Source organism: Protomyctophum bolini (assembly GCF_963924005.1).
Source record: "Protomyctophum bolini genome assembly, chromosome: 6".
NCBI classification, from domain to species: Eukaryota; Metazoa; Chordata; class Actinopteri; order Myctophiformes; family Myctophidae; genus Protomyctophum; species Protomyctophum bolini.
The window spans coordinates 24,917,414-24,941,759 of NC_137867.1; the positions used below are offsets into that span (position 1 = coordinate 24,917,414).

At 42.2% G+C, this 24,346-nt stretch overlaps 1 protein-coding gene across 1 annotated transcript in view; it reads left to right on the plus strand.

The window, feature by feature from the left end:
- sgsm1a (small G protein signaling modulator 1a) overlaps positions 1-22,450 on the plus strand; it is a gene marked incomplete at its 5' end in the record, with an annotated part of 33,874 nt that extends 11,424 nt beyond the window's left edge. Inside the window, 24 exons of the mRNA XM_080765744.1 lie at positions 5,469-5,631; positions 7,371-7,440; positions 7,794-7,876; positions 7,970-8,037; positions 8,320-8,465; positions 9,156-9,293; positions 10,569-10,693; positions 10,902-10,969; positions 11,276-11,439; positions 12,602-12,737; positions 12,875-13,015; positions 14,037-14,172; positions 14,715-14,779; positions 14,945-15,090; positions 16,712-16,840; positions 17,041-17,223; positions 17,435-17,506; positions 17,762-19,036; positions 19,125-19,249; positions 19,786-19,868; positions 20,004-20,113; positions 20,266-20,362; positions 20,806-20,973; positions 22,317-22,450. Coding sequence (XP_080621870.1) covers positions 5,469-5,631; positions 7,371-7,440; positions 7,794-7,876; positions 7,970-8,037; positions 8,320-8,465; positions 9,156-9,293; positions 10,569-10,693; positions 10,902-10,969; positions 11,276-11,439; positions 12,602-12,737; positions 12,875-13,015; positions 14,037-14,172; positions 14,715-14,779; positions 14,945-15,090; positions 16,712-16,840; positions 17,041-17,223; positions 17,435-17,506; positions 17,762-19,036; positions 19,125-19,249; positions 19,786-19,868; positions 20,004-20,113; positions 20,266-20,362; positions 20,806-20,973; positions 22,317-22,405 — 3,980 coding nt within the window. The 3' untranslated portion in view covers positions 22,406-22,450. The remainder of the gene's footprint in view (positions 1-5,468; positions 5,632-7,370; positions 7,441-7,793; positions 7,877-7,969; positions 8,038-8,319; positions 8,466-9,155; positions 9,294-10,568; positions 10,694-10,901; positions 10,970-11,275; positions 11,440-12,601; positions 12,738-12,874; positions 13,016-14,036; positions 14,173-14,714; positions 14,780-14,944; positions 15,091-16,711; positions 16,841-17,040; positions 17,224-17,434; positions 17,507-17,761; positions 19,037-19,124; positions 19,250-19,785; positions 19,869-20,003; positions 20,114-20,265; positions 20,363-20,805; positions 20,974-22,316) is intronic.
- Positions 22,451-24,346: the final 1,896 nt, after the last annotated feature.

Sequence of the window (24,346 nt, forward strand, 5' to 3'; positions counted from 1 at the left end):
TAGCGGCCACATACGGCCGCATATCTCTCCGCCTCTCCGGTCAGAAATGGCTCGGCGTACATGTCTCTGAGAGGGCCCCGATGGGAGCAGGAGGAGGAACTCACTGCTGCCACCAGCTGGCGGAGTCAGGCTAAGAAATGAGGGTGTTACAGCAGCATAATGTGACAGATAAATAAATAAATACTAGACAAACATTAAATAATGGATATGAACAAGACCAGGGTCAACTTAGCACAATGTGCATTGGGGGAGACTGTTCTTATGCATTTGCATTATAAAGTCTGATGGCAGTTGGCATGAAATAGAGTCTGTACCGCTCCGTATGCAAATGTACAGTCAAGTGTCATCTGCATTATGTCTATCAACAGTGAATATAATGAGTAAATAATATGCAATCTACCAACAATGAAACGTTTACTTCAGTTATTCAGGCACAGGCAAAGGCATCTTTCATGGTTCTGTAGTGTAACATCCCAGTATGTGCAAATGTGCCAGATACAAGCAGGAGTCTGTAATCCAAGAAGAGAATACAGCCTACATTTAAGCAAGTGGACACTTGAAGGAATATGCAGTTGATAGCTCTGCTGTAGCCTTTAGCTTGTGAGCAAATCACCAAATTATCATTTAAAATTAACAGAACATAAATAGAATGTATGATTGTAGGATCATGACCTAAGCATGCGAAAATAGGCTTATTGTATGTGAATCTTAAGAGAAAACAAACTAGTCATTAGTTAGACCAGTCATTAGTCCTACAACCTATCTCAAACCCTCACCGTAACCCTAACCTCTCACGGGGCAGCACACCTAAACCTAACCTTAACCCTCTCCCAACCCTTAACGCACCTGCAATCCGGTCGTTTTAACGCACCCCAGACCAACCTTAATCTGGTCGTTTTAGTGCACCCCTCACCAACCTTATGTCTAACCAATAACTAGTCTAAACTAAGTATGCACCCCGTGCATTCTGAATTTCAAGTATTTTATAGCTGTAGTTTTCCTTCCTGCAGAAGATGGGGAAATAATTCTTCAGTTTATTGCTGTAGCAACATGTGTTCTCTAATGGTTAGAAAACAAATTTCTCAACGAACATTAATCTTTGATTGTGTTGTGGGGAATGTAGTTTGTAGAACACATTCATCAGTTCTTTAATGTCACTGTGTTGTCAGCACTGTGGCTTGCAGTGTTTATATTATCACGCTACGTATAGCCTGTAGGTGTGTGGTTTTAATAGCTGTTGGGAAACAGCTATCAATCTGTAGAGTAGAGGACCACGTCTCCACTGACTCCCCTCTCCTGCCAGTACACGACAGCACATTAGAGGAGGCCGTCCAGAGGACCATCTTCACCATTTTGTTGTTAGTCATCTTTAAGCATCCAATGTGTCCTGTGTTTCTTATTGTGGCGCTTACATGCCCTCTTAGAGCTTGTCCTGTGGTCTGTCCATGTGGATGTTTAGAAATATTGGCAACGACAGAGAAGGACCAAAGGGTTTGACCCAGCAAGGTCCCTGGGGAATAATTAGCCTCTATGTTCATGTTCGCTTTACCAGTTGCCAAGGCAGAATCTGAATGGCAAACAAAGCTATTAGAGGAGGGTGTTTCAAAGGGGAAGCACCCTATGATCCGACGGACCATTGCTCCGAAGGAGCATTGGTCCGAGGTGCGCTGGGGGTCGGGAGAGGGTGGGTGGTTAGGTTTAGGTGTCTGCCCCGGGGGAGGTTAGGGTTAGGGTGAGGGTTTGCGATTGTTGGTTGATTTTTTTAAACGATTCACAGCACATCACATTCTATCAAAGAAGAGGAGTGTTCAATTATAAACAAGTGAAATGAGCTGAAAAGAAACTTGTAAATTCTGAATATTGTTTTAAATTTTGTTTCGCTTTATAGGTTTGATGCATCCAAAAGACAACATTAAGTGTCCATGACATTTCTAATTATTCATTAACATTACACTGTTAAGTGGTACGTACTGTAAGTGTTTAGATGGAGCAATTTAAGATATCCAGGTAACAACTGAGTTTCTGCCACCCTTAATGTTATGGGCAGTGGTGGCTCAGGGGTAGAGTGGCCGGATGGGAAGAGTGGTCAAATGGAAGGTTCCCAGTTCGAGGCCGGGCTCCCCCAGAGTTAGTGACGAAGTGTCCTTGAGCAAGACACTGAACCCCTAATTGCTCCCGATGTGCAGATTGGTTCCTTGCATGGTTGACTCGGTCATTGGTGTATGATTGGGTGAGTGTAATTATATTGGTGCATTTTTTTACGGTGTAGTTTGTCTTATACTTATCTTGATGTTACAGTGTGAGGCAGTCAAAGTGCACCCATTTGTTGATGGAACAGAAATATGTTCCTGTGTTTTAATTGCTTTAATAGTAGCATCACCTTATTGAGGTAACTCAATTGGACATATTTAGTCCAGTCTGATTTGAGTAAGCAGATCTGTGTCACAGACACCAACCATGCATCTCCTGGAACAAGTTTTTAGAACAAGTTATTGAAGTAGACTCATATTGGAATATAAAGAACAATATGGATAAAACTCAGTACCGCTAAAATTCATAGAAGACTTCATTTGCTGAAGAGATTAATTTGCTGCCATTGCAGTTACACATTGAGAAACGTTATTTTAAGAAACACAATCTTGATCCCTCTGTTTTGGGTAACTATCGACCCATTTCAAATCTACCCTTTCTGGGCAAGGTTTTAGAAAAATGCATCTTTCATCAATTGGATGTGTTTCTACAGAACAATAATGTGCATAATAAATTCCAATCTGGCTTTAGGAAAGGTCACAGCACAGAAATAGCACTTGTAAAAGTAATTAATGATCTTAGGGTGTCTGCTGACAAGAATGTATGTATCTGTTCTCCTACTTCTAGATCTAACGGCTGCATTTGACACGATTGATCATTCAATTTTAATACAGCGTCTGGAGCACCTGATAGGCCTGTCTGGTACGGCCCTGTCCTGGTTTTCCTCCTACCTATCAAACAGAAGTTACTTTGTCAATCTAGCCGAGTTTGACTCAGACAAACACGACATCAGTTCTGGTATTCCACAGGGCTCGATTCTTGGCCCTCTGCTTTTCTCCTTGTACATACTGCCATTGGGCGAACTCATTACCAATCACGGAGTCAATTTTCATTTCTATGCTGATGATACCCAACTATATCTTTCTGTGGCTCCAGATGATCCCTGTGCTTTAGACCCGCTGTTGACCTGTCTGTCTAGCATCAAATGTTGGATGAGTGAGAACTTTCTCAAGCTAAATGAGGATAAGACAGAAGTTCTCATGATCGGTTCTAGTGAGCAGAAAGAATCAATAATAAGCAGACTTGGTAACCTGACTGTAGAAAGTAACAGTACAGTAAAGAACCTGGGGGTTATTATTGATTCTGAATTTAATTTTAATTCACACATTAATCATGTTACCAAGATTGCCTTTTTTCACCTTATAATATTGCACGAATCAGAGCCTATTTGTCCTTGGACGATGCAAAAACGCTAATCCACGCCTTTGTTTTCTCGGCTTGACTACTGCAATGCACTTTTTTCAGGACTGCCTAAGAAAACAACTGACAGATTACAACTTGTCCAAAATGCAGCAGCCAGAGTTTTAACTAGAACTAAGATGAGAGAACATATTACTCCAGTTTTGGCATCACTGCACTGGCTTCCGGTTGTTTTTAAAATTCTTTTACTTGTCTATAAAGCTCTCAATGGTCTCGCACCTTCCTACCTACATGACTGCCTGCCTAAATATGTCCCAAACCGCCCCCCTAAGGTCTTCCACTGCTGGCCTGCTCGCTTTGCCAAAAAAAATGGCAACTAAAAAATACGGGGAATCAGCTTTTTGCTTCTACGGGCCGTCGGCATGGAACAAGCTCCCACTGTACCTTCGTCAGGCAGCCTCTGTAGACATTTTTAAAGCTCAGCTCAAGACCCACTTCTACAACATTGCTTTTAATTGATCTTTTATTTTTTATTTTTGTTATTCATGTCCTCACTGTATTGCATTACTGCTTGTTCTTAATGTTGTTGCCTTGCTTTTCTTTTATTCTCCATTTTTCTGTAAAGCACTTTGAGCTGCATTTCATGTCATGAAAGGTGCTATACAAATACATTTATTATTATTATTATTATTATTATTATTATTATTATTATTATTATGTATTCATTCATGGCACTTTGAATTAAATTATATAATAATTGGCATTATATTATGTTGTTTGGTTTTTTTTGCGTGTACTGAGGGAAGAAGGTATAAGTTGAAGGATCCTAATATAAAGGGAGGTCATTATATTGAGAGACCTCAGTTTGATGTGATATTTAGCTTCATGCTTCCATGATGACAAAGTGACATCAAAGCTTTGAATAGAGAGATAACGACACAAATACAGGAAGAGAGATAAGAAATTATTAAGAGATGTGTAGAAAGGATTACAGTTTAACATGAAGGATGGAGATTTTACAAACTGGCTACTGACATGCTACATTTTGAACGTCACAATGAAAATCCTTTTAATGACCAGATTATACAGTAGCAAAGACTGATAATGCTTATGCTTCAAGGAGTTTCAATGAAAGAGAGACTGAGGCAGACTCATAGAGGTGAGGAGGGAAGGTAACTGTGTGTGGGTGTGTGTCAGAGGGGGAGAGACGGGGGAAAAGGGAATGAGAGAGGAAGAGTGAGATCCCCCCCCCCCCCCCTTCTCTCTCTCAGAGTGCTCCATCAACATGGGTTTCCATGACAACTCCAGCCTTCCCCATGACCCCATGTGAGGAGAGACGGGATTAGTCCTGAAAGAGAGCTCAAATGGCAACACAGTTCAAGACACTGCCACGTAGGATATCTACACTGATGATAGGTGTCTGCTTTTTCTATAATGTAATAATGTAACCCACTTGAACCCCAGCATCCCTGTTCTCGGGCTAACATTTAGTGGAAATAGCAGATCTACTAGCTATTTAGTGTGTAGAGTGCAAACAGGAGGGGGCCTACTATAGAGCTCTTGGGAATCGAGTCAACTAATATGTCTATGAGAGTGTAGATGGAATAGAAGGAATATGCTAGTGCAGTGTTTCTCATGTGGGTACGTGTGCCACTAGGGTTAAGCGAATAAAGGTACGACAGGGGGTACTTGAGAGAAAGTGGAAAATTGAAGAATATATTGAGAAATGGTGTGAACCTGCTAAAACGTTTGAGAACGTTATTAAACCTTTTGTTGTTACTGGACTTCCCTTAGACATACTGTACAGTACAGTACTGTAGGGGTCATGACATTCTCACCTCAGAGAACCATAAGGTGTACAAATTGACAATGACAATGTCCCTAAAATATAGCAAGTGGTTTGATTGTGCAGTTTAACTGTAAACCTTATTCCCATATATTTTTATGTTGCAGTGTTTTAGTAGCTTTATTGCAGTGCATTTATGTTTGAATGGTCTTCCATTTTTGTCAATACAAAGCGGCAGTGGAGGCGTGTGTTCTGCATGGATTGAAACGACGTGCAGCAGGCTTCCTACGTAGCAACAAGATAGCCGCTCTCTTCATGAAGGTTGGGAAGAACTTCGCTCCAGCTGAGGACCTGTGCAGGAAGGCCCAGGAACTAGAGCAGATCATTGAGACCAAGTGAGAGAATCCATGCACGTTAGCCCTACATACTTCATTGTATGACAAATTGTTTCGTTTTTTCTTAAAAGATTTATTTTATAATAAAACAGTGCTTATGACATGCCCAAAATATGGATGCCAGTGTGGTTATGCCTGATTTATCCTTAATTGAACAGCAGTGCTGCTTGATGAACATAACTGATTTTCAACTGAAAAGCTTGTTGCAACATGACATGTTATGCAGTTATTCATGTTGAGTGCCACTGTCGTATAACACAACCACACACACACACACACACACACACACACACACACCACACAGTTCAAAGGCTACTAGAGCAGCAGCATTCGCAACAAAAGGCTGTCCTCTTATCTAAATGGAAAATTTGAGCTATTTATAATCATAGATATTCAAAAGGTGTATGAATCATTAATGTCAGGTTCACAGTGCTACAGGGGTCGGTAGGAAGGTGGTGCAGGTAGGAGCATGCTTTAGATATTGTGTATGCCATATACACAGTAAAACACTGAAAATAAATGATTTGTGTGTATTTGCCTTAACCACTTAAGACCTACAGTATATAATTCATTGTGTGACAAATAGCGAAACTACAAGCATCGCTTTGCAATGCATTGTGTGCTTGTAGATTGGTTATTTTTGTTATTTGAAAATGTCATAATTTTTTTTAATGGAACATTTGGACACTTTTGGACTATGAGGTTTGGGTGTTACAATAATGAAAACAATCACGGTGCCACATGCCATTGCCTTTAAGAGATCCATTATCCGTTGTCCGTTATGCCCAGTGCTATATTGCTTCATAACCTTACGGTCTATGCTCATAGCCCATGGAAGAGTGATGCGTTGCTGCCTTGAAGTCTCACTTGTGCTGCACACAATCCCCCCCCGTCCGTCCGTCCGCCTGTCCCCCAGGAGGCCGTTTCTCTTCTTCTTTTTTCACGCCACACAGAGCCAAGAGCACTCATCTTTTCATTGAGTCACAACTCGCTTAGATCTCGCTCATTTATAAAATTTCAAAGTGCTGTGTGATCTACGAACTTCGAGCATGGTATATAGATTGTGCGTGTAGGCCGTCTCTACGAAACGGTATCAAGCTAAAAGGAAGGGAAGGTTCGGGAAATCGGATTAAACCCCATTTACTGCTATGGGGTGATGAAACTGAACGAGCAAATGGAATCGCGCACAATGCTTGACACAAGCCAAATAACTTCTTTGACAATTATATAAACACAGTGGACACAAGGACGTGACAGGCACTCACTTCTGCTGATTATAGGAAAATTACGAAGAGATGTGTAGGAGAATAAGGAGAGATTAAGCAGCCTGACTCTGCGTACATCTCCATTGCAGGCGCGCTCTATACCAAACTAATTTGGCATTAAAGCTTACAGGTGCTTTTAAACTCCACTATGCGTCTTCCCAAATGTGACCAAAATTGCAATTTAGGGGAAAGCGTGCCATGACCACACCTCTAGGCGCAAATACCGGTGTCGGCATAATGGATAGCGGGTGATGCTGGACCAAAATACCATTTAGGGACAGAGCAAGCTCCTATACTTAATTTTCGGGCAGCGGCTGACTTGCGGGCAGCGTCGCAGGTAACGGCGGGGACGAAAATAGAGCCCTATTTGTTTTGTGAGGGTCTTTCTTGCCCAAAACTGGGACGCCAGGTTGAAAGTGGTTATGGTGCGCTTCTTGTGTCTTATTTCACTCTAACTTATTATTTGGCTCGCAGACGGACCCAAAGCTTGCAGAGCCAGGACGGTTTGCGAAGGTTGCCTAGGCTGCCCAGCTTTACCCCCCAGGTAGGGCTGTTACGATCATAACATTTTATTTGACGATTCATTGTCATACAGATAATTGCGATTTAATTGTGTTTTGGACATTGAACATTGGAACATATAAATACAAAATACTGTTTGGATTTTAGGCTTCATTAAAAAAAATGTGTAAGGCAGATAATGACAAATAACATATTTAATAATTGTACATGTGATTTAATAATGGAAATGGCATATACAAGCTCAAGCTTGTGAGCTTGTAGATCTGCTATTTCCATGGTTTTAACATGTATGAACATTTTTCGATTATGACGATTATCATCACAAATAATTGCGATCAGGCGATTATTTAATAATTGTGACAGGCCTACCCGCAGGTTGCTAAGAACTTGTGGATTCGCACAGCTCTGTTTGAGAAGGTGTTGGACAAGATTGTACTTTACCTGGTGGAGAACAGCAGGTGTGTTAAGGAGGTCAAATTACATGCTTACTTCTGGTAGAAGAGAAATTATATATAAATGTCTGATGCATTTGCCATCACAATGTGTTACAGTAAATTCTATGAAAAAGAGGCTGTTCTAATGGACCCTGTGGATGGACCTATCCTGGCCTCTTTGTTAGGTAATAATTATTCATTCTTTAATTATTTTGTATTTTTTTCAAACCTTTCAACCGTCTATTTTCAAGGCGTTCTATGCAGCGCTGTAATTTTGAAAACATGGTATCTGATGATATCCAGGTCTTGAAAAGGAGGTTACAAAAGTCTATAGTCACCTAGTTGAAAGCCACCCTTTTACAAAAAATGTGCAGCAGTCTGAAAAAACTGAACAATTATGAACTACTGTAGAAATGTGTAGAATCCCTGATTCTCAGTAAAACATTTAAGTATATTCATGGTTGCAGTTGGTCCTTGTGCATTGGAATACACTAAGATGAAGACAGCAGACCACTTCTGGACAGATCCCTCCGCAGACGAACTGGTTCAGAGGCACCGGATCCATGGTGGCCACAATAGACAGGACTCTCCCACCAAGAGGCCTGCTTTGTGTGTAAGTACAAAACGGGGCCATGCACTATAGTAAGCCTTGCCGAACCATGTGTCCCATAGGGCAGGGGTTCTCAACGTTTTTGGCTAGGGACCCCCGGAAATGCTTTGGCCATGTCTCGTGAATGTAGCAGGGACCCCAATCCAAACCTTGATACTAAGTGCCAAGCAGGGAGGCATTGAGTCCCATTTTTATAGTATTTGGTATGCCTCGGCTGGGGAAACAGGCCCTAACCTCCCTACCATCTCAGGGTGGACAGTCCCCGGAGGCACACTGTCGTGCGTGGACGCGCGACAGTGGACGCGCGCAGCAGGGGACGTGCGCGTCCACGCGCGACAGTGTGCCTCCGGGGACTCTTAACCACAAGGCCACTGAGCTGGTATATCTGCCTCTCTGCTTTGCACTCAGCATCAAGGGTTGAGAGACTTCTGCCCTATGGGCCACATGGCTCAGCAAGGCTTACTTATATAAGATATGAATATGTAATACGGACACTGTATACTGTATACAGTATACTCTGTAGACTGTACTATGGAGAACAGTTGTGGTCTGTATACTTCAGTATACTTTTCAGTGATATTAATAGCATTTCCAAATAGCATTTCCATTCACAGTTAATACATTTTGAACCATATAGTACAGTATATGGCAGTAGTAGGGGTTTGATCTAATCTAATCAGTGGGTGTTTCTAGATCCAGAAGCGACACTCCAGCAGCAGCATGGATGAGCGGTCTTCCCCCTCGCCCTCAGCCCGGGACTACGTGGAGTCACTGCATCAGAACAACAGGGCAACCCTGCTGTTTGGCAAAAACAATGTTCTCGTACAACCGGTAACCACCCACTTCCTCTCTTTTCTTAGGCTCAAAGTGGATGATGGGGAAAGAAAACAACGCTCCCTATGCAGCAGAGCTACATTTTAAACTAAGACTAAAGAATCCCACTAGCAGCCATTAGGATGGAACTAGTCGAGAAGAAAAAACATGGGTTCACCTAAACAATATATTCGATTATGAGATATCTTCTAAAGTATTTAGGCCAAGTGCTGGACATCAGGCATCAAGGCAAACATCAAAGAAAAAGACGGAACATCCGCACACTTGTTTCCAGAGCTCTGTAATAGACCAATTAAATTGGGCAAAAAATCTGCAACGTTTCGACAAATGTGGCCAAATTTGCCTGATGAAGCGATGAAACGACCAATTACGACCACTGCTTTCTTTTACTTTTTTTGTGGGGCGCTATCCCCTCCTATATTCACCTATAGTGTAGATTTTTGTCTTACACAAACATTAAATTCCCATTGAGAATGAATGGAGAATTTACGTCATATGTAGACGAGCAAATCGGCACATTTTGTCCTACACAAAATTCCCATTGACAATGAATGGATGATGTACGATGATAAGAGCGCCCCTCACTTCACACGGGTGTGATTTCTTTCTTCAATATTTAGAGTAGCCAATTATTTTTCACCCCCTTTTTCGCCAAACAATATAGTCAATTGAGTTCCTCCCACACATACAGTATTTCTGTGTTGTCACTGCTGTTGTATCCTACTGGCTCACCTGCCAGTGAGGAGCCTTCCCCTGGTCCTCATGGGGACGTGGAGCCTTCGTCCTACTCCTCCCGCCCAACACTCACCACTGACAGGCGCCACCCCAGCCTGTAGGAGTATACGTGCAATGACAATTATCACCCTCGCCGCCTGACTTCCCTCCCCTCCCCCACTGCTTTCTATAAATAAGTGATGTATGCAAAGTCTTCATGAAGTACTCCACATAATAATGTCACGCGCTGTGAGCTTGTACATCTGCATATGAAAAAGTATATTTGAAAATTTACTTTTAGTCATTTCGTTTTTCTGTTTCAGCTATTAGTGTAGCTTTTCGTCCTACACAAACATTAAATTCCCATTGACAATGAATGGAGAATTTTACGTCATAGTGTCTGAGCAAATAGGCTATTAAAGGCTAGCAAATAGCCTAGTGTCTATTTTATGTCATGATGATGTACAATGATAAGAGCGCCCCTCATTCACTACGGGTGTGATTTATTTGTTTTTACAAACAATAATATCTGAATCAAAATTATGGTTATTATTTCAGAGGGATGACATGGAAGCCATTCCGGGCTATCTTTCTCTGCATCAGACTGCTGACATCATGACCCTGAAGTGGACACCTAATCAGCTGATGAATGGCTCTGTTGGAGACTTGGACTATGAACGCAGGTGTGCAGTGCAGCTGCAATGACTTGATAATGAGCACATCTGTCAGCCAAACCTAACCACTTAAGTGTTTAAAACTGTTCCTCATTTTGCTGGGGACCCCCTGGAATCCTCTCAAAGACCTCTGGGGGTTCCCAGACCCCACTTTGGGAATAAGTGTTCTAATACTCAGTTGTGAGAGGGAATATGACTTGTTATCTCTCTTTTTCAGTGTTTATTGGGACTACGCCATGACCATCCACCTGGAGGATATTGTTTACTTGCATTGTCATCAACAGGGTGCGTCCGTGCCCCAGACAATGGCTCTGGCATCCATCAAATGCTGTAAAAACATTACCAGTATTAAGATTAAGATAAGGTGGCATCCCAGAGGGGAAATTGGTTGGAGATCAAATCAGAGTAATTTCTGCCTGTCATTACTATTGCCTTCTTTTTCACTCATTTTGTATTCAACTGTAATTCTCAAATGCTAATTCATGTGCTCTATTTATTATTTCCCTTGTGTTACTCAACTGTCAACTCACAAACAGCAATCATGAATGATTTACAGCAGATGGCTTAATTCTGCATGTTGCTCCTCTATAGTGGACAGTGGGGGAACAGTGGTGCTTGTGAGTCAGGATGGGATACAAAGGCCTCCACTACGATTCCCCAAAGGAGGCCACTTACTCCAGTTCCTCTCCTGCCTTGAGAATGGCCTCCTCCCCCATGGACAGTTGGATCCTCCACTCTGGTCCCAGAGAGGAAAGGTCAGGACAGGAGGTCATGTATTGGGGTCATGCATGAATTTAGCTCTCATGTCATACTTGTCTGTGGGTGGGTGAGAAACCTGCTGCTGACAAGGTATGATACATTTGCATGTGCAAAGCATTCTCACTCCCAACTCGCCACATTTCAATGCTTTGTCAGGTCCCTGTCAAGTAGTTCTACCAAATCTATCAGACTATCCTGCATGTTGAAAATGTTGTTGTAAGTGAGAATGTGTTGCCATGTGAATATGACCAATTACTTGTATTAAGATCCAAGGAAACTGATATTGGTACTAAGACACTTAACCAATACTGAGATGAATCAGCCTGATCTAATCAATAAAATCAATTAGAAACTCTGTTCCTCCACCAAACCACGTTACCTACCTAGAGCCCAGTGAAATTGGGAAGGCTGATTTTGTATGACCTACGGTTGGACCTACTGAATGTGAAGTGGGCTGTTATAGCGCCACCATGCAGCCAATTTGAAAGACTTCCTGGGCGTACTGGGAATGTGCATGCATGAAGTTTCACGGCAATAAGGGCCTTTCTTGGCCTCACCCTTCTCCCATGTGTTTAGTTTCCAAGATGGCCGCAGCACCAGGAGGGGGTGGGGCGGTGGTGAGCGGGTGGGGTCGACATATGCCCTTACTGGATTCACAAATTCAAGACACCTGTCTTGCGTTTGTCTTGTGTCTGTGTTTAATGGCCGCTCCAATGCATTTCCAATGGAAGCCCATATGGTTTGACCAAACATTTTGTTTGATGGGGGGAGGGGGGGCAGAACACATCCATCAAAGCTGTGTTCAGACACAAGTCAGGTGTCAGACACAAGGCAAGTGTCTTGAATGCAGCTCAGTAAGGGCATATGTTGCAGATAATACCGATTTGCGTGAGTATTCCACACAATTTGTAGCAGTAGTAGCAAATTGTATGTTGTGAAGAAAGCTCAAAATGGTGGAAAGGCTTGTCAGGCGGAAATGGGTGTGCCTATATGGGGGGTTGCGTCATCATCCAAGAATGCCTTGGTTGTGTGCATGTTGCTAAATGTGTTCTGTGGCTATGTTGGCTGTGCTGACTTGTCCACTATTGTACAATATGTGTTCTGTTATGTGAATGACAAGTGTGTTTGTTTGCATCTGTATTTTGTATTCAATTACAGGGCAAAGTGTTCCCTAAACTGCGAAACAGGGTTCCTCAGGGGTCCGGTTCTATAGAGTCTGTCTCAGATAAGGAGGAAGATGAAGCCACAGACTACGTCTTCCGTATCCTCTTCCCCAACAGCCAATCAGAGTTTGGTAAGGAACGTTACTCCACAGGGTATCATAATAATGTACAGTACTTGGAATGCAGCTATTAATGAGCGGCAGCCACTGTTATCGCTCAAGGGCTGCAGTATCTTTTATGAAAATGTCCCCATCATTGTTTGTTACAGTGACTGTAACCCACTCTCCCCATCTGACTTCCTCCTCCCTTCGATTGAGAGGACAGGCCCCCTCCAATACAGGGACGCTGGTGGTCCCAAAGCGGTCATGCAGCTGTCCTGAAGAATCCCCTTTACTCCCAGGAAACAGTTGTAATAATGTCACGCTGCATCTTGTCCGTTAACCTGTCGGCTTATCTTGCTTTAATTATCCTCCCTGCTCTCATCTCTGCCTCTGGCCATGTTTATTGATGTTTGCCGTAATCAAAGGCCCCCTCACACACGGCCTACACCCACCATTTTAACTGCATTACAATGCAATAACCTTTTTACAGATGGTGGTAGACAACTGGTTGAAGGATCATGGCTGTTGAACTGGAAAATAAATTATCTTGATCTGTTGCTAAACGCCAGTCAACTAAAGTAGTCAGGTTTGTGTTATTTATATGCAGATATCGTGAATTGATGCAGGCAGTTGTTTACCCATTCCAGACTGCTCAATGATTTTTTTCTCATTTGCTTGATCTTCTCTCTTGCAGTCGGCAACAGCAAACAAATGATTATATGAATTAATACCGGGGTCATAATTGATATGTGTAATTCTGAGTGTGCATAACGCTGCAGCTGTGTTTAAATCATCAAAGGGCAAATGCAAATGTGCTTAATAGCTTCAGCAGCATACTGCATTGACCGTGTGTGTGTGTGTGTGTGTGTGTGTGTGTGTGTGTGTGTGTGTGTGTGTGTGTGTGTGTGTGTGTGTGTGTGTGTGTGTGTGTGTGTGTGTGTGTGTGTGTGTGTGTGTGTGTGTGTGTGTGTGTGCGCGTGCGTGCGTCAAACACAAAAAAGAGCTTGCTGTCTTGTTTCCATTTAGGCCCTATGCAATCAATTCATAGACATGACAAGAATAGTAACAAAATTCAATATCATAAAGGTAAAAAAAAAAAGATCAACATAATCACAGGAAAACAATAAGAGGTGTCATGCATCGGAAATAGACGAACTTGTATTGCTATTTTTAGGCTTCAAAATGGCATAAAACTGGCGTCCTAAAATATTGATTGAAGTATACGTGTGTGTGTGTGTGTGTGTGTGTGTGTGTGTGTGTGTGTGTGTGTGTGTGTGTGTGTCTGTGTGTGTGTGTGTGTGTGTGTGTGTGTGTGTGTGTGTGCTACAGTGACTCCTCCAGATCTGATGGACCAGGCGGCCACAATGTGGCATCCTACTCTCAGGAAGTCCTCGTGTTCTTCCTGTTCTCAGGGGAGCCTCTCTGATGGGGTACCACTACCACCCAATGGATGCAACCATGAGAGGTAAGAGAGCAGAATAGCCTTTGGCTACTAAATAGGTTCAATTAAGGCTTTTCACCTAATTTTCTTTATAAATGACACTGTCTGGGGGCATGTGTCAAAAGCACATATATGGTTTGAGAACCGCATAGCGGCCCAAACCTCTAGTTTAATCAAACCAACAATTATGTTAGAATATATTAAATGGATTAGTTCGAATAACTGTTGGGTATAAGAATCCAAAGACTAATACACTGTGGACAGTTATAACAATAATGCAATAGGGAAAAGCTTGTAGGGAAAATGTAAGCAAAGCAGTGTAACTGGTTGAATGCTGTGCATTAATCCAGGATGATTTGTGGTATTGTAGACATTAGAATATTAAATATCAACTCTCTTGGAACTATACTCAAAGTCACATTTCAGGACATGGTGAATATCTCACTATGAAATGAAAAGATGCGTCGACATCAAATCATTAAACTGTTATTGTCTGACCTCTGAACATGGCAGAAGTGAGGATTGGTGTTCCTCATTTGCCATTTCTGTTCTGTATTATCTGGCAGGGCCCCTTTGAAGATGCTCTGTGACAACATGAAGTACCAGATCATCTCCCGGGCATTCTACGGGTGTATGTGAATGCAAAAACACCTACTGCTATTCTGTTATTGTGTATCCTGAAATGAAAGTTTTATGTGTTTAAACAGAACAATTTGCTGTCACCTTATTACTCAATAAGTATCTTAATGAAGTTTGATAAAGATTCATCGGCTAATTTACCTCTTTTATCTGAAAGGGCTTGCCTACTGCCGTCACCTGTCCACTGTCCGTACGCACCTCTCTGCTCTGGTCAACCACACCATTGTGGAGTCTGACGTGCCGTGTGATGCCTACGGAGGTCTCACTACTGACGTGTGGCAAAGATTCCTACAGGACTGCACTGTAAGCAACACGATTAGTCACCACACTCTCCACGTCATCACTGCCCTGCTGCAGCACAAGCTTAAAATTAACAACTGGCGATATGCTGTTCAAACACATACACGCACACACACACACGCACATGTCCACATCTCCACTTCTCTCATCTCTCATCTTTGCTAGTCATGTTGTAGTAGCACACACCATTAGTTACACGACAATATGCTTGAAGAATGACTAATGCCCTGTCAATCTCAGACACGCAGCCAAGTATCTACTGTACGTGGGAGTAGATTTTGTTAGGCTAGCTTCATGAATAGTCTGACTTGGCCATACATGTTGCATGTTTTGCATACCCATATCCTACTAGAAATGCATGCTCACTCACTCAATACAGCAATTGCTTGTGTTCTGGATTAATTTAAGGTTTATGGTCTGGTGTGTGATATAGCGAACACAGATCATCATCATCATGCAACATTTCAAAGCAATAAACTAAAACAGAACAGCAACACAGTGCATACATAGCCTACATATATATATACGTACATAATATTTGTTTCAATTGGAAGAAACTTTATTGTCTCCACCAGGCCGAAGGCATGGGGAGAGAGTATGTTGGCTAACATTGCCTTCCAAAGTTTTTAGGAGTGGTCCGTTTTGTTCAAAATGCTGCACATGTCCTGCTCATCCAGAATTCTATCCTCAGAGATGAGTGATCTGGCACTGCATTTCCTCAACAAAAAACAAACAAACAAAAAAACATGTTTATATTACTCCTAAACATTTTGCCAAACATCTCACACAGTCCTATCCTCCTGGTGGAGACCTGTGCCCAGAAGGGCACTTTTTCTAGGCAGGCAGGCAGCAGGCAGGCAGGCAGGCAGGCAGGCAGGCAGGCAGACAGACAGACAGACAGACAGACAGACACTATAGTCGCTGTACATGTGTAGATATGTACATATTTGTAGATGAAATTGTCAATATACTTCATCATTGCTTTTATCATCATGGCTTAGTTTTCATTTAGTTTCAGTCAATGAAATTAACATTGGCTTCAAACCGATGTTTTTGTCAGCTACAATGGCTATACTGTAGCTTCTACAGTATAGAAGAACCACTACTGCCACCCAGTGGTCAATCCTTCCAGTGGTCAACACTACAGTAGCCTACAAGGTCCCATTGGCCCAGAAAAACTAAACTATGTTAGTAAACATAACAAAGTTAACAATATTTTGTATTCTGTTGTTGTATTCTGACCTGTTTAACACTGTTCTTGTCAATTGTAGTTTTATGTGTGTGTTTTTAAATGTTTTAAAATATGCATGTCAAAGGCAAATGTGTGTTACTTCGTGACAGAAATAAAGTTAGCTTAAACAAATGTGTGTGTGTGTGTGTGTGTGTGTGTGTGTGTGTGTGTGTGTGCGCGCGCGTGTGTCTGTGTGTGTGTGTCCGAGACTAATATTGCAAAATAGCTGGACTGTTCAACGCCAAAATTCTTATGTGCGCTGCCAGCAAGCCAAGGGCCGATGTGTGTCGTGTCTAACATCCACATGAAGCCATGCCATTATTAGACCCTATAAGCTTGTGAGCATTTTCAGTATTTGATTTGTTTCTTTTATCACATGTCTTATCTCTGTAGGCATATGAAGAGCAGGAGCTGCTGCGTCTGGTGTACTTCGGTGGTGTTGATCCCACCCTGCGTAAGGAAGTGTGGCCCTTCCTTCTGGGCCATTACCAGTTTGGAATGTCTGAGGCAGAGAGGAATGAGGTTTGTGTTCATCACCCTTTCACTTGATTTATACCATGTTGTGCAATGGTGTCATGTGCCGAAAATAACAGATCTACAAGCTCACCGCCTGATGTGGTATGATACATTGTGAGCTTGTAGATCGACTATTTCTAAATACATTTATAAATCAGGCCTTATCGTTCTGTGATCACTGAACCCTATCCAACCCTTGATCCCAGGTGGATGAACAAGTCAGAGCGTGCTATGAACAGACTATGAGTGAGTGGCTGGGATGTGAAGCTATAGTCCGCCAGCGGGAGAAAACACAGCATGCTGCAGCTCTAGCAAAGTGCTCGTCTGTGGCTAGTGTGGACAACAGCAGCCAGAAGATGATCCATTGCGATTCCACCATCAGCACTGAGGTGACACATTGGCATCAATACAAACGTCATGGGACAGCTGTACTACAATAGTAACTATGCATGTGAAGTCCCAGACACTTTACCTTGATCGTTTTTTATATAAGGTTACTGTGTGAGAAAAGCAATGAAACAAAAAATATATACAGGAACATTTAAACCTATTTGTAAGAGAGTGTGTTAGTGTGATTTTCTCTCATTTTCTCACTCCCAGTCATCCCAAAGCTGCAGCTCAGAGAGACAGAGTCTGGTTCACCTACAAAGTGACTCAAGTAGCAGCACTCAGGTACCATAACTTGCCCTGCCTTACATGATCTAGTAGACATGAACATGAGTGTAAATCAAGTGCTGTGTCACTTGATTTACACTCATATTCATGTCTACTAGATCATGTTAAAAATCTGCACAGTTAAGTGCCTTAAAAGCAACTGAATTTTCAAATTAAGGTGTTAATAATTAGCCAACTTTCTGCTGTTTAAATGCCTTGAATGACCTACTTTTTTGAACAAATATCCCTTATCCCTGCACTCTCTACTGCTAGTACTTCTCATCCTCCCAACCCTTCCCCTTGAGTAGCCTGCTTCCCTTTGGCTTGTTCTTCCAGGTATTTGAATCTGTAGAGGAGGTGGACCAGATCGAAACAGAGCCCAAGAATGAAGAGACCAAACAGGTGCCAAAAATGCCAAATGGGGCCCTCCAGAATGAGACCAGCTCTCCTGACTCCGGCCATCCTTCCTCCCGCAATTTCTCAGTCGCCTCTGGCATATCAGACGGCTCCCTCAGCACGGAGGATAGCGCTGCCCCTGATCCTACCTCTAAAATCACTTCTGCCTCACAGCAGTCCCTGCCACCACAGAGCCCAGTCAAGCCTTCTCAGGACACATTAGGAGAGAGTTGTGGCCTACAGGAGAAGAAAGACAATCAGATAAAAGCTGACATATCAGTGATACAAGAAAAAGAGGAGGACAGTGTTGTAGATTCAGAAATCAACCCGGACTATACTGAGCAGAAGACAGATGCAAAGGAAATGGATGTTGCTGAACCAGAGGCCAAACATGAGATTTCAAAAGCAGAGTCAGGGAAAGAAGTGCCAAAAGATGACGATGCAACACAATCAGTTGTAGTCGCGGAATCAAAAGATCAGACTGTGCTCTGTGAGCAGACTCTTGAGAAAGGGGTGGAAGAAATGAAGAATGAGGAGACATTGAAGGTAATGGATGCGATGGTAACAAGTGTAGAGAAAACAGATGATGAGGGTGAAGCTGACATGAATAAGACAGAGACTTTGAACTCAGAGGAGTCCGAAGAAATGGATAAAGCTGAGGCACCAAAGGAAGTAGTAATAATGAAGGAGAATGAGCTGGAGAAATTTGAGGTGATGCACGGATTAGAAAGAGTTGAAATATTACAGAACCCTGTTGTAGATAATACAAATTTCACAGTGGAAGACGCTCAATTAAAAGGAACGGCAACCTTTTGCAGACCTTCACACAATGACCCTCAAGTCATCATTGAATCCGATGAGTCTCCTTCAGCCATAGAGATGGAGGAGATCCCCAAAGCCAATGTTTCCATAGCAACTTGGGACCAGAAGGGTCCATGTGAAGCCTCCTCTACCTCAGATGATTCCGTCCCTCACCTGGAGCTCAGGATGGAAGATGAGCAAGGGAAGCCCAGCCCAGAAGGCACAGAGTCCATCCTCTCTGAGGAACCAGAGATGGAAAGCCTCTATCCTCCTTTCAACTCAGCGGCTCTGGCTGGAGAGACCAAGAATGATGAAGTGACCTCTCCTGTATCCATTGGGAATATTTACTCTGTATGCACACCTTTTTTACATTTCCAAAGTAACTTCTTCATAAATGATGCTCCAGTGTTATGATTCTTTTTTCTGCAATATGTTGCAGCAAGAGCTTTTGGATCTGTACACACTAAATCTCCACCGCATTGACAAGGATGTGCAGCGTTGTGACAGGAACTATTGGTACTTCACCCCCACAAACCTGGAGAAGTTACGCAACATCATGTGCAGGTAAAGCACCGAGATCTTATCAAAGGCATCATTATCAAATACTACAATGTTTTAATGCATTGATTGAAACATGAAGAGCAAAAGTTGTGTTTAAAGTAAACATTTGAAGATAAATACACATGGAAAACAGAGTGGATTGTGAAACAAAATATAATGGTGTACTGTAGATGGTGTAGTGTAGCTAGCCCCCCTGTCCAATCTTTAAAGTGCAGTATCTGCAGATTCAGTGACGAAGTCGTACCATGCAGCCCAGCTGTTTGTCGACTAGTGTGGTGACTTTCCATAAATATGCATTGTGAGTTTGTAGATCTGCTAGATTTTCGCAGAGTATTTGCCCATTTTAAGTAACATGACCCGGAATTGGGACACTAGGATAGTAGGATTCATGTAGATACTACTTTTGAGAGTCTCAGACTACATAGAGTACATACTGTATGTACAATCGTACATACAGTAGTGACAAACCTGGGTCTAGATCGTAAATGGCTTGACCTTTGGCCATGCCCTGACACTCACAGTCTTCATTGTTACTACAGCTATACCTGGCGGCACCTTGAGACTGGCTATGTGCAGGGCATGTGTGATCTGCTGGCTCCACTCCTGGTCATTCTGGATGATGGTGAGTCAACAACACTGAGCAGTTTCCTGATACTTTTTTGACACTGTATATTATTACTGGTGGGGAAGTTAATGATGAACAGTAGAATAGACATTTCCTGCTTACATTGTCTCACCACAAATCTGTGTATTTTAGAGGCTATGGCCTTCAGCTGTTTCACTGAATTAATGAAGAGAATGAACCAGAACTTCCCGCATGGAGGTGCTATGGACACTCACTTTGCCAACATGCGTTCCCTTATCCAGGTGATATACATGTCCAATGTCCTTCCACATTTTGCATAGGAATTACCACTAAACAATTGCATTTCCAAGAACATCTCAAAACTAATTTTCACCTTCCACGGCCAATCTCATTCTTTTTTCTCCTCCTATCCCTCACAATCGTTACCCTATAGATCCTGGATTCTGAGCTCTTTGAGCTAATGCACCAGAATGGGGACTATACACACTTCTACTTCTGCTACCGTTGGTTCCTTCTAGACTTCAAGAGAGGTACAATAATGGCATACTGCTTAAGAAGCTGTGTTGCTAGAAAAATGCCAATTAAGAACTGGAGGATCTGTTTTGAGCCCTGTTTGAGCCCAATCACTTGGCAGTTTGCTAACTTACAAAGTATACAGTTTATACAGCTTTTGTACAACATGGGCCATGGCTATGGAATACAATAACATTCAGAAAACCCTCTCTCGGAGATTTGTTATTTAAAATATTGTCTATCAATTGTAATTTAATAAGAAAGTATTATAGTAGAAATGTAAAATAATTTATCTTGGTATATCCTTGCTGAATTTTGCAGCCCCAGATCATATCTGCTTAGTTCATACCTGCTTTCTGTCACTTCTCCTTCCCCGCAAACCACCACCACCTTTGGTTTCCCAGCATTCTCTCAGGTGCTATGTGGCCTGATTTTTATGCTGCTATACTTTGTCTTACAGAGCTGGTATATGACGATGTGTTTGCGGTCTGGGAGACCATCTGGGCAGCAAAGTATGCTTCCTCTGGTCACTTTGTTCTTTTCATTGCACTGGCACTGGTGGAGATCTACAGGGACATCATACTGGAAAATAACATGGACTTCACTGACATCATAAAGTTCTTCAATGGTAACATACTTATCACATACCCAGCTTTTATTGATAGATGATAAAAAAGGTGATAATTTATATCAGTCATCCCTGGGCTGATAACTGTTATCCAATCCAATCAACTTTATTTATATAGCACATTGTAGCTATATAAAATAAATTTAGCTATATAGAAAGTTAAAAATCTAAATTGACTGTAAAGCTAAAACACATGATTATGATAGTATCAGACAAATCAGTGCAAGCTAAATTGTCAATTTGAGTGTCCTGCAGGTCCAGTTAAAACAGTTTAAGGGCCCATGACGTAGATGTCCGTCATGGTACTTAGTACGGTCATGTGCCCGAGACAGAGATTCATTAATCTCCGTAAAATTAGTGATATCAAAACCGGTCGCATGTTCCCTGCCTGTTTAGCCAACGACGATGAAAAGGTTATGTGAAAAGGTTATGTGTTTGACGGGGCCCTGCTGTCCAGTCGCTAGTCTCGTTAGATTTTATCTTACCTCCCGTTGTTGTCGATCGCATCGATAGTGTTGTGGCTACTGTTAGCTGCTACATAGACATTCACAACAACATCCGGTCCGTCGGTAAAAGTGGTCTGGGCGCTATAAACGATGGGCACATTTTATTAATGGATTAAATAACCCTGGGCCCTTAAGGTGTGTTGATCAATTGTTATTTTCATGTTATCTTGGTGACTAAATAAACAAAAAGCATTAAAATGCTTACAAAAAACTTTTTTTTATATAAAAGAGTGCAGTAGCTATACTGTACCTCTGATGCCAGGCTTGCTTTCTGAGAAAGAAGGCCTGGGAAATGTTGAAGTGAAGTGGCTAGATGGGGGCGGGGCCGTTGACAGTATGGCTAGGAGCCAGACTCAGGTGCACATTCTGCACACATTAATAGGGTCCACCAGTGGCGGAAGGTACCTATAACGACAGTGGGTGCCCACCTTAGAGTAGCCTATATATTTTAAGGTGCCCACCCGCCCCGCAACTTATTATTATTGGCTTATTATTTTTCCAGTGGGTGCTTCGGCTCCTGCGCACCCGCGGAGTTGACGCCTCTGGGGTCCACATTAAAATTACGACTCAGTGAAACAAACAAAAGCTCTTGATACGTGTCGTGTTTGTTTATAATGTGCAGTGATCACATACCTAAATTTTCCTTTTCCAATGAATGAATTTCTATTTCTGCATTTTTTTCCCATGGTGACATTAGTAAACCAGTCAACTCAAGCCTAATGTATTTTTGGTTGTGCATTGTGTGACACCAAAATAGGTTTTAAAGCAAAACTGTGTGGTTATCTAAAATGAAATATGTAAGTCATGATTAGTAATTTATGTTCTCCTTTGTTTCAGAAATGGCGGAGCACCACAACATAAAGCAGATTCTTACTCTGGCCAGGGACCTGGTGTGCAAGGTGCAGATGCTCATTGAGAACAAGTGATGTTTGTTTCCTCTGTATCTGTTGTCCATGTTAAAGATGGAGTGCCGTGATTTTTTCGACCCTAAAACATGATCATCAGGTATTATTATTATTATTATTATACATTTCAAAAAAGCGTACAGTATTTGTTAAAATGTAGTTTTTATGTGGACTAACCCACCAGTTCATTAAGTACGCCTGGTTTGCCTGGTGGGTGGTGATGGGTGGTGAATACACCTGAACTGAAGCCGCACCCACAGCTGTTGTTGTATGATAAAGGGGGATGGGTGATATTGTGATGTTACTAAATCACTGTTTTTTTCATTGGAGCTCTTGACTGTCAACGTTTCAGCCTCCAAAGGGAAGACATCATTGCACATAACAACCACACCAAGGGGTGTAATGAAGTACTGTCACCTCATAGACACATGAAAAACTGGACAAAATACAAAAATCACGGCACTCCATCCTTAAGTGTGATACGCAAATGTAGCAGCACAAGAGCAATCACATGGACATAGGACACCCAAACAAATACACACGGACGGAGTGCAAACTCTCTCCCCATGCCTTCGCCCCTTAGAGTATACTCTAAGCTTCGCCCTGGTGGAGACAATAAATGCCTTGACATTCCCAATTTGCTGCTCAGACTTTATCCACTAAATACAGTGTGTGTTTGTTTGTGTGTGTGTGTGTGTGTGTGTGTGTGTGTGTGTGTGTGTGTGTGTGTGTGTGTGTGTGTGTGTGTGTGTGTGTGTGTGTGTGTGTGTGTGTGTGCGCGTGTCCGTTTCTGCGCGTGACGTTAAATGGTGTGAAAATAGTGTAATCTGTTAGTGATATAAATGTATTAGATAAAATGGTTAGAAGATTAACCATTATTTTTGGAAAATAATGTCATGTGTCGATCTTTATTTGATTGCATTTGGACTTGATATTTAGAGAAAGGTTGATGTAAGTTTCACATATAAAACCATATTTTACATAATACCATATGATAATATTAGTAAAATGATCTATATTTGAACAATTTTACTTCCTATATTTCTTGGAGGGGACCTGCATTATGGTTTGTGGATTTGGAGATGGTGTATGACAGGAACCCCAGGGATTGTGTGGTCCGATGTGGGTGTACGCTGAGGGGGGCCTTACTGAGGGCCATCCAATCTCTGTAAGCCCAAAGCGACAGGTACAGGTTCTCGTCAGTAAGTCAGAGTGTTCCCGGTGGGGGATGGCTTCCGCCATGGCTGTGCCTTGTCACCTATTGTGTTTCTGATATCCATAGACAGGATTTCGAAGCACAATTGTGGAGGAGAGGGTCCAGTGAGATGAAGAGTGCATCACTTCTTTTTGCAGGTGATTTGGTCCTGATGTCTTCAGCACTCACTGGAACAGTTTGCAGCCTAGTGTATTTGACTGGATTGGATTCTGTTGCAAGAGGTTGCATTTGCAACTTGTTGGGTTGGAAATCATTTATATGGACAGGGCTTTAGGGACAAGGTTAGAATGTTTCTCTAGATTGTCCTCAGTCGAGCCCACCAGTTGTGACTCCAGTTCCTTTTTATCCCCCATATACATCTGGCTAGCTTTCTATTACTTTCTGCCCCTGCATCTTTCTTTACAGTATGTCCACATCAGATATGTGCAGATATGCCATCATGATCGATACCCATGTATTGGTTCCTGCAGCGCAAGTTTGCTGGTATGGCAGTGACCTGCCAGCTTCTTTCTCTGGCTACTATCATATTAATCACCCTTGTAACCCTATACAGAATGTTTGTAGCTAACATGCTCATCCTGACTGATGTTTAGTACATGCCCATCACATTTATTATGATGTAGCTGCACTATTAAGAGACTCCAGCATTCATAGTCATCAGTGATGGACATACGGTAGTAGCGCTGCTGCTCCTTTGCATAAAAAGGAGCCAGTTGGTGTGGTTTGGGTATCTAGTAAGGATGCCT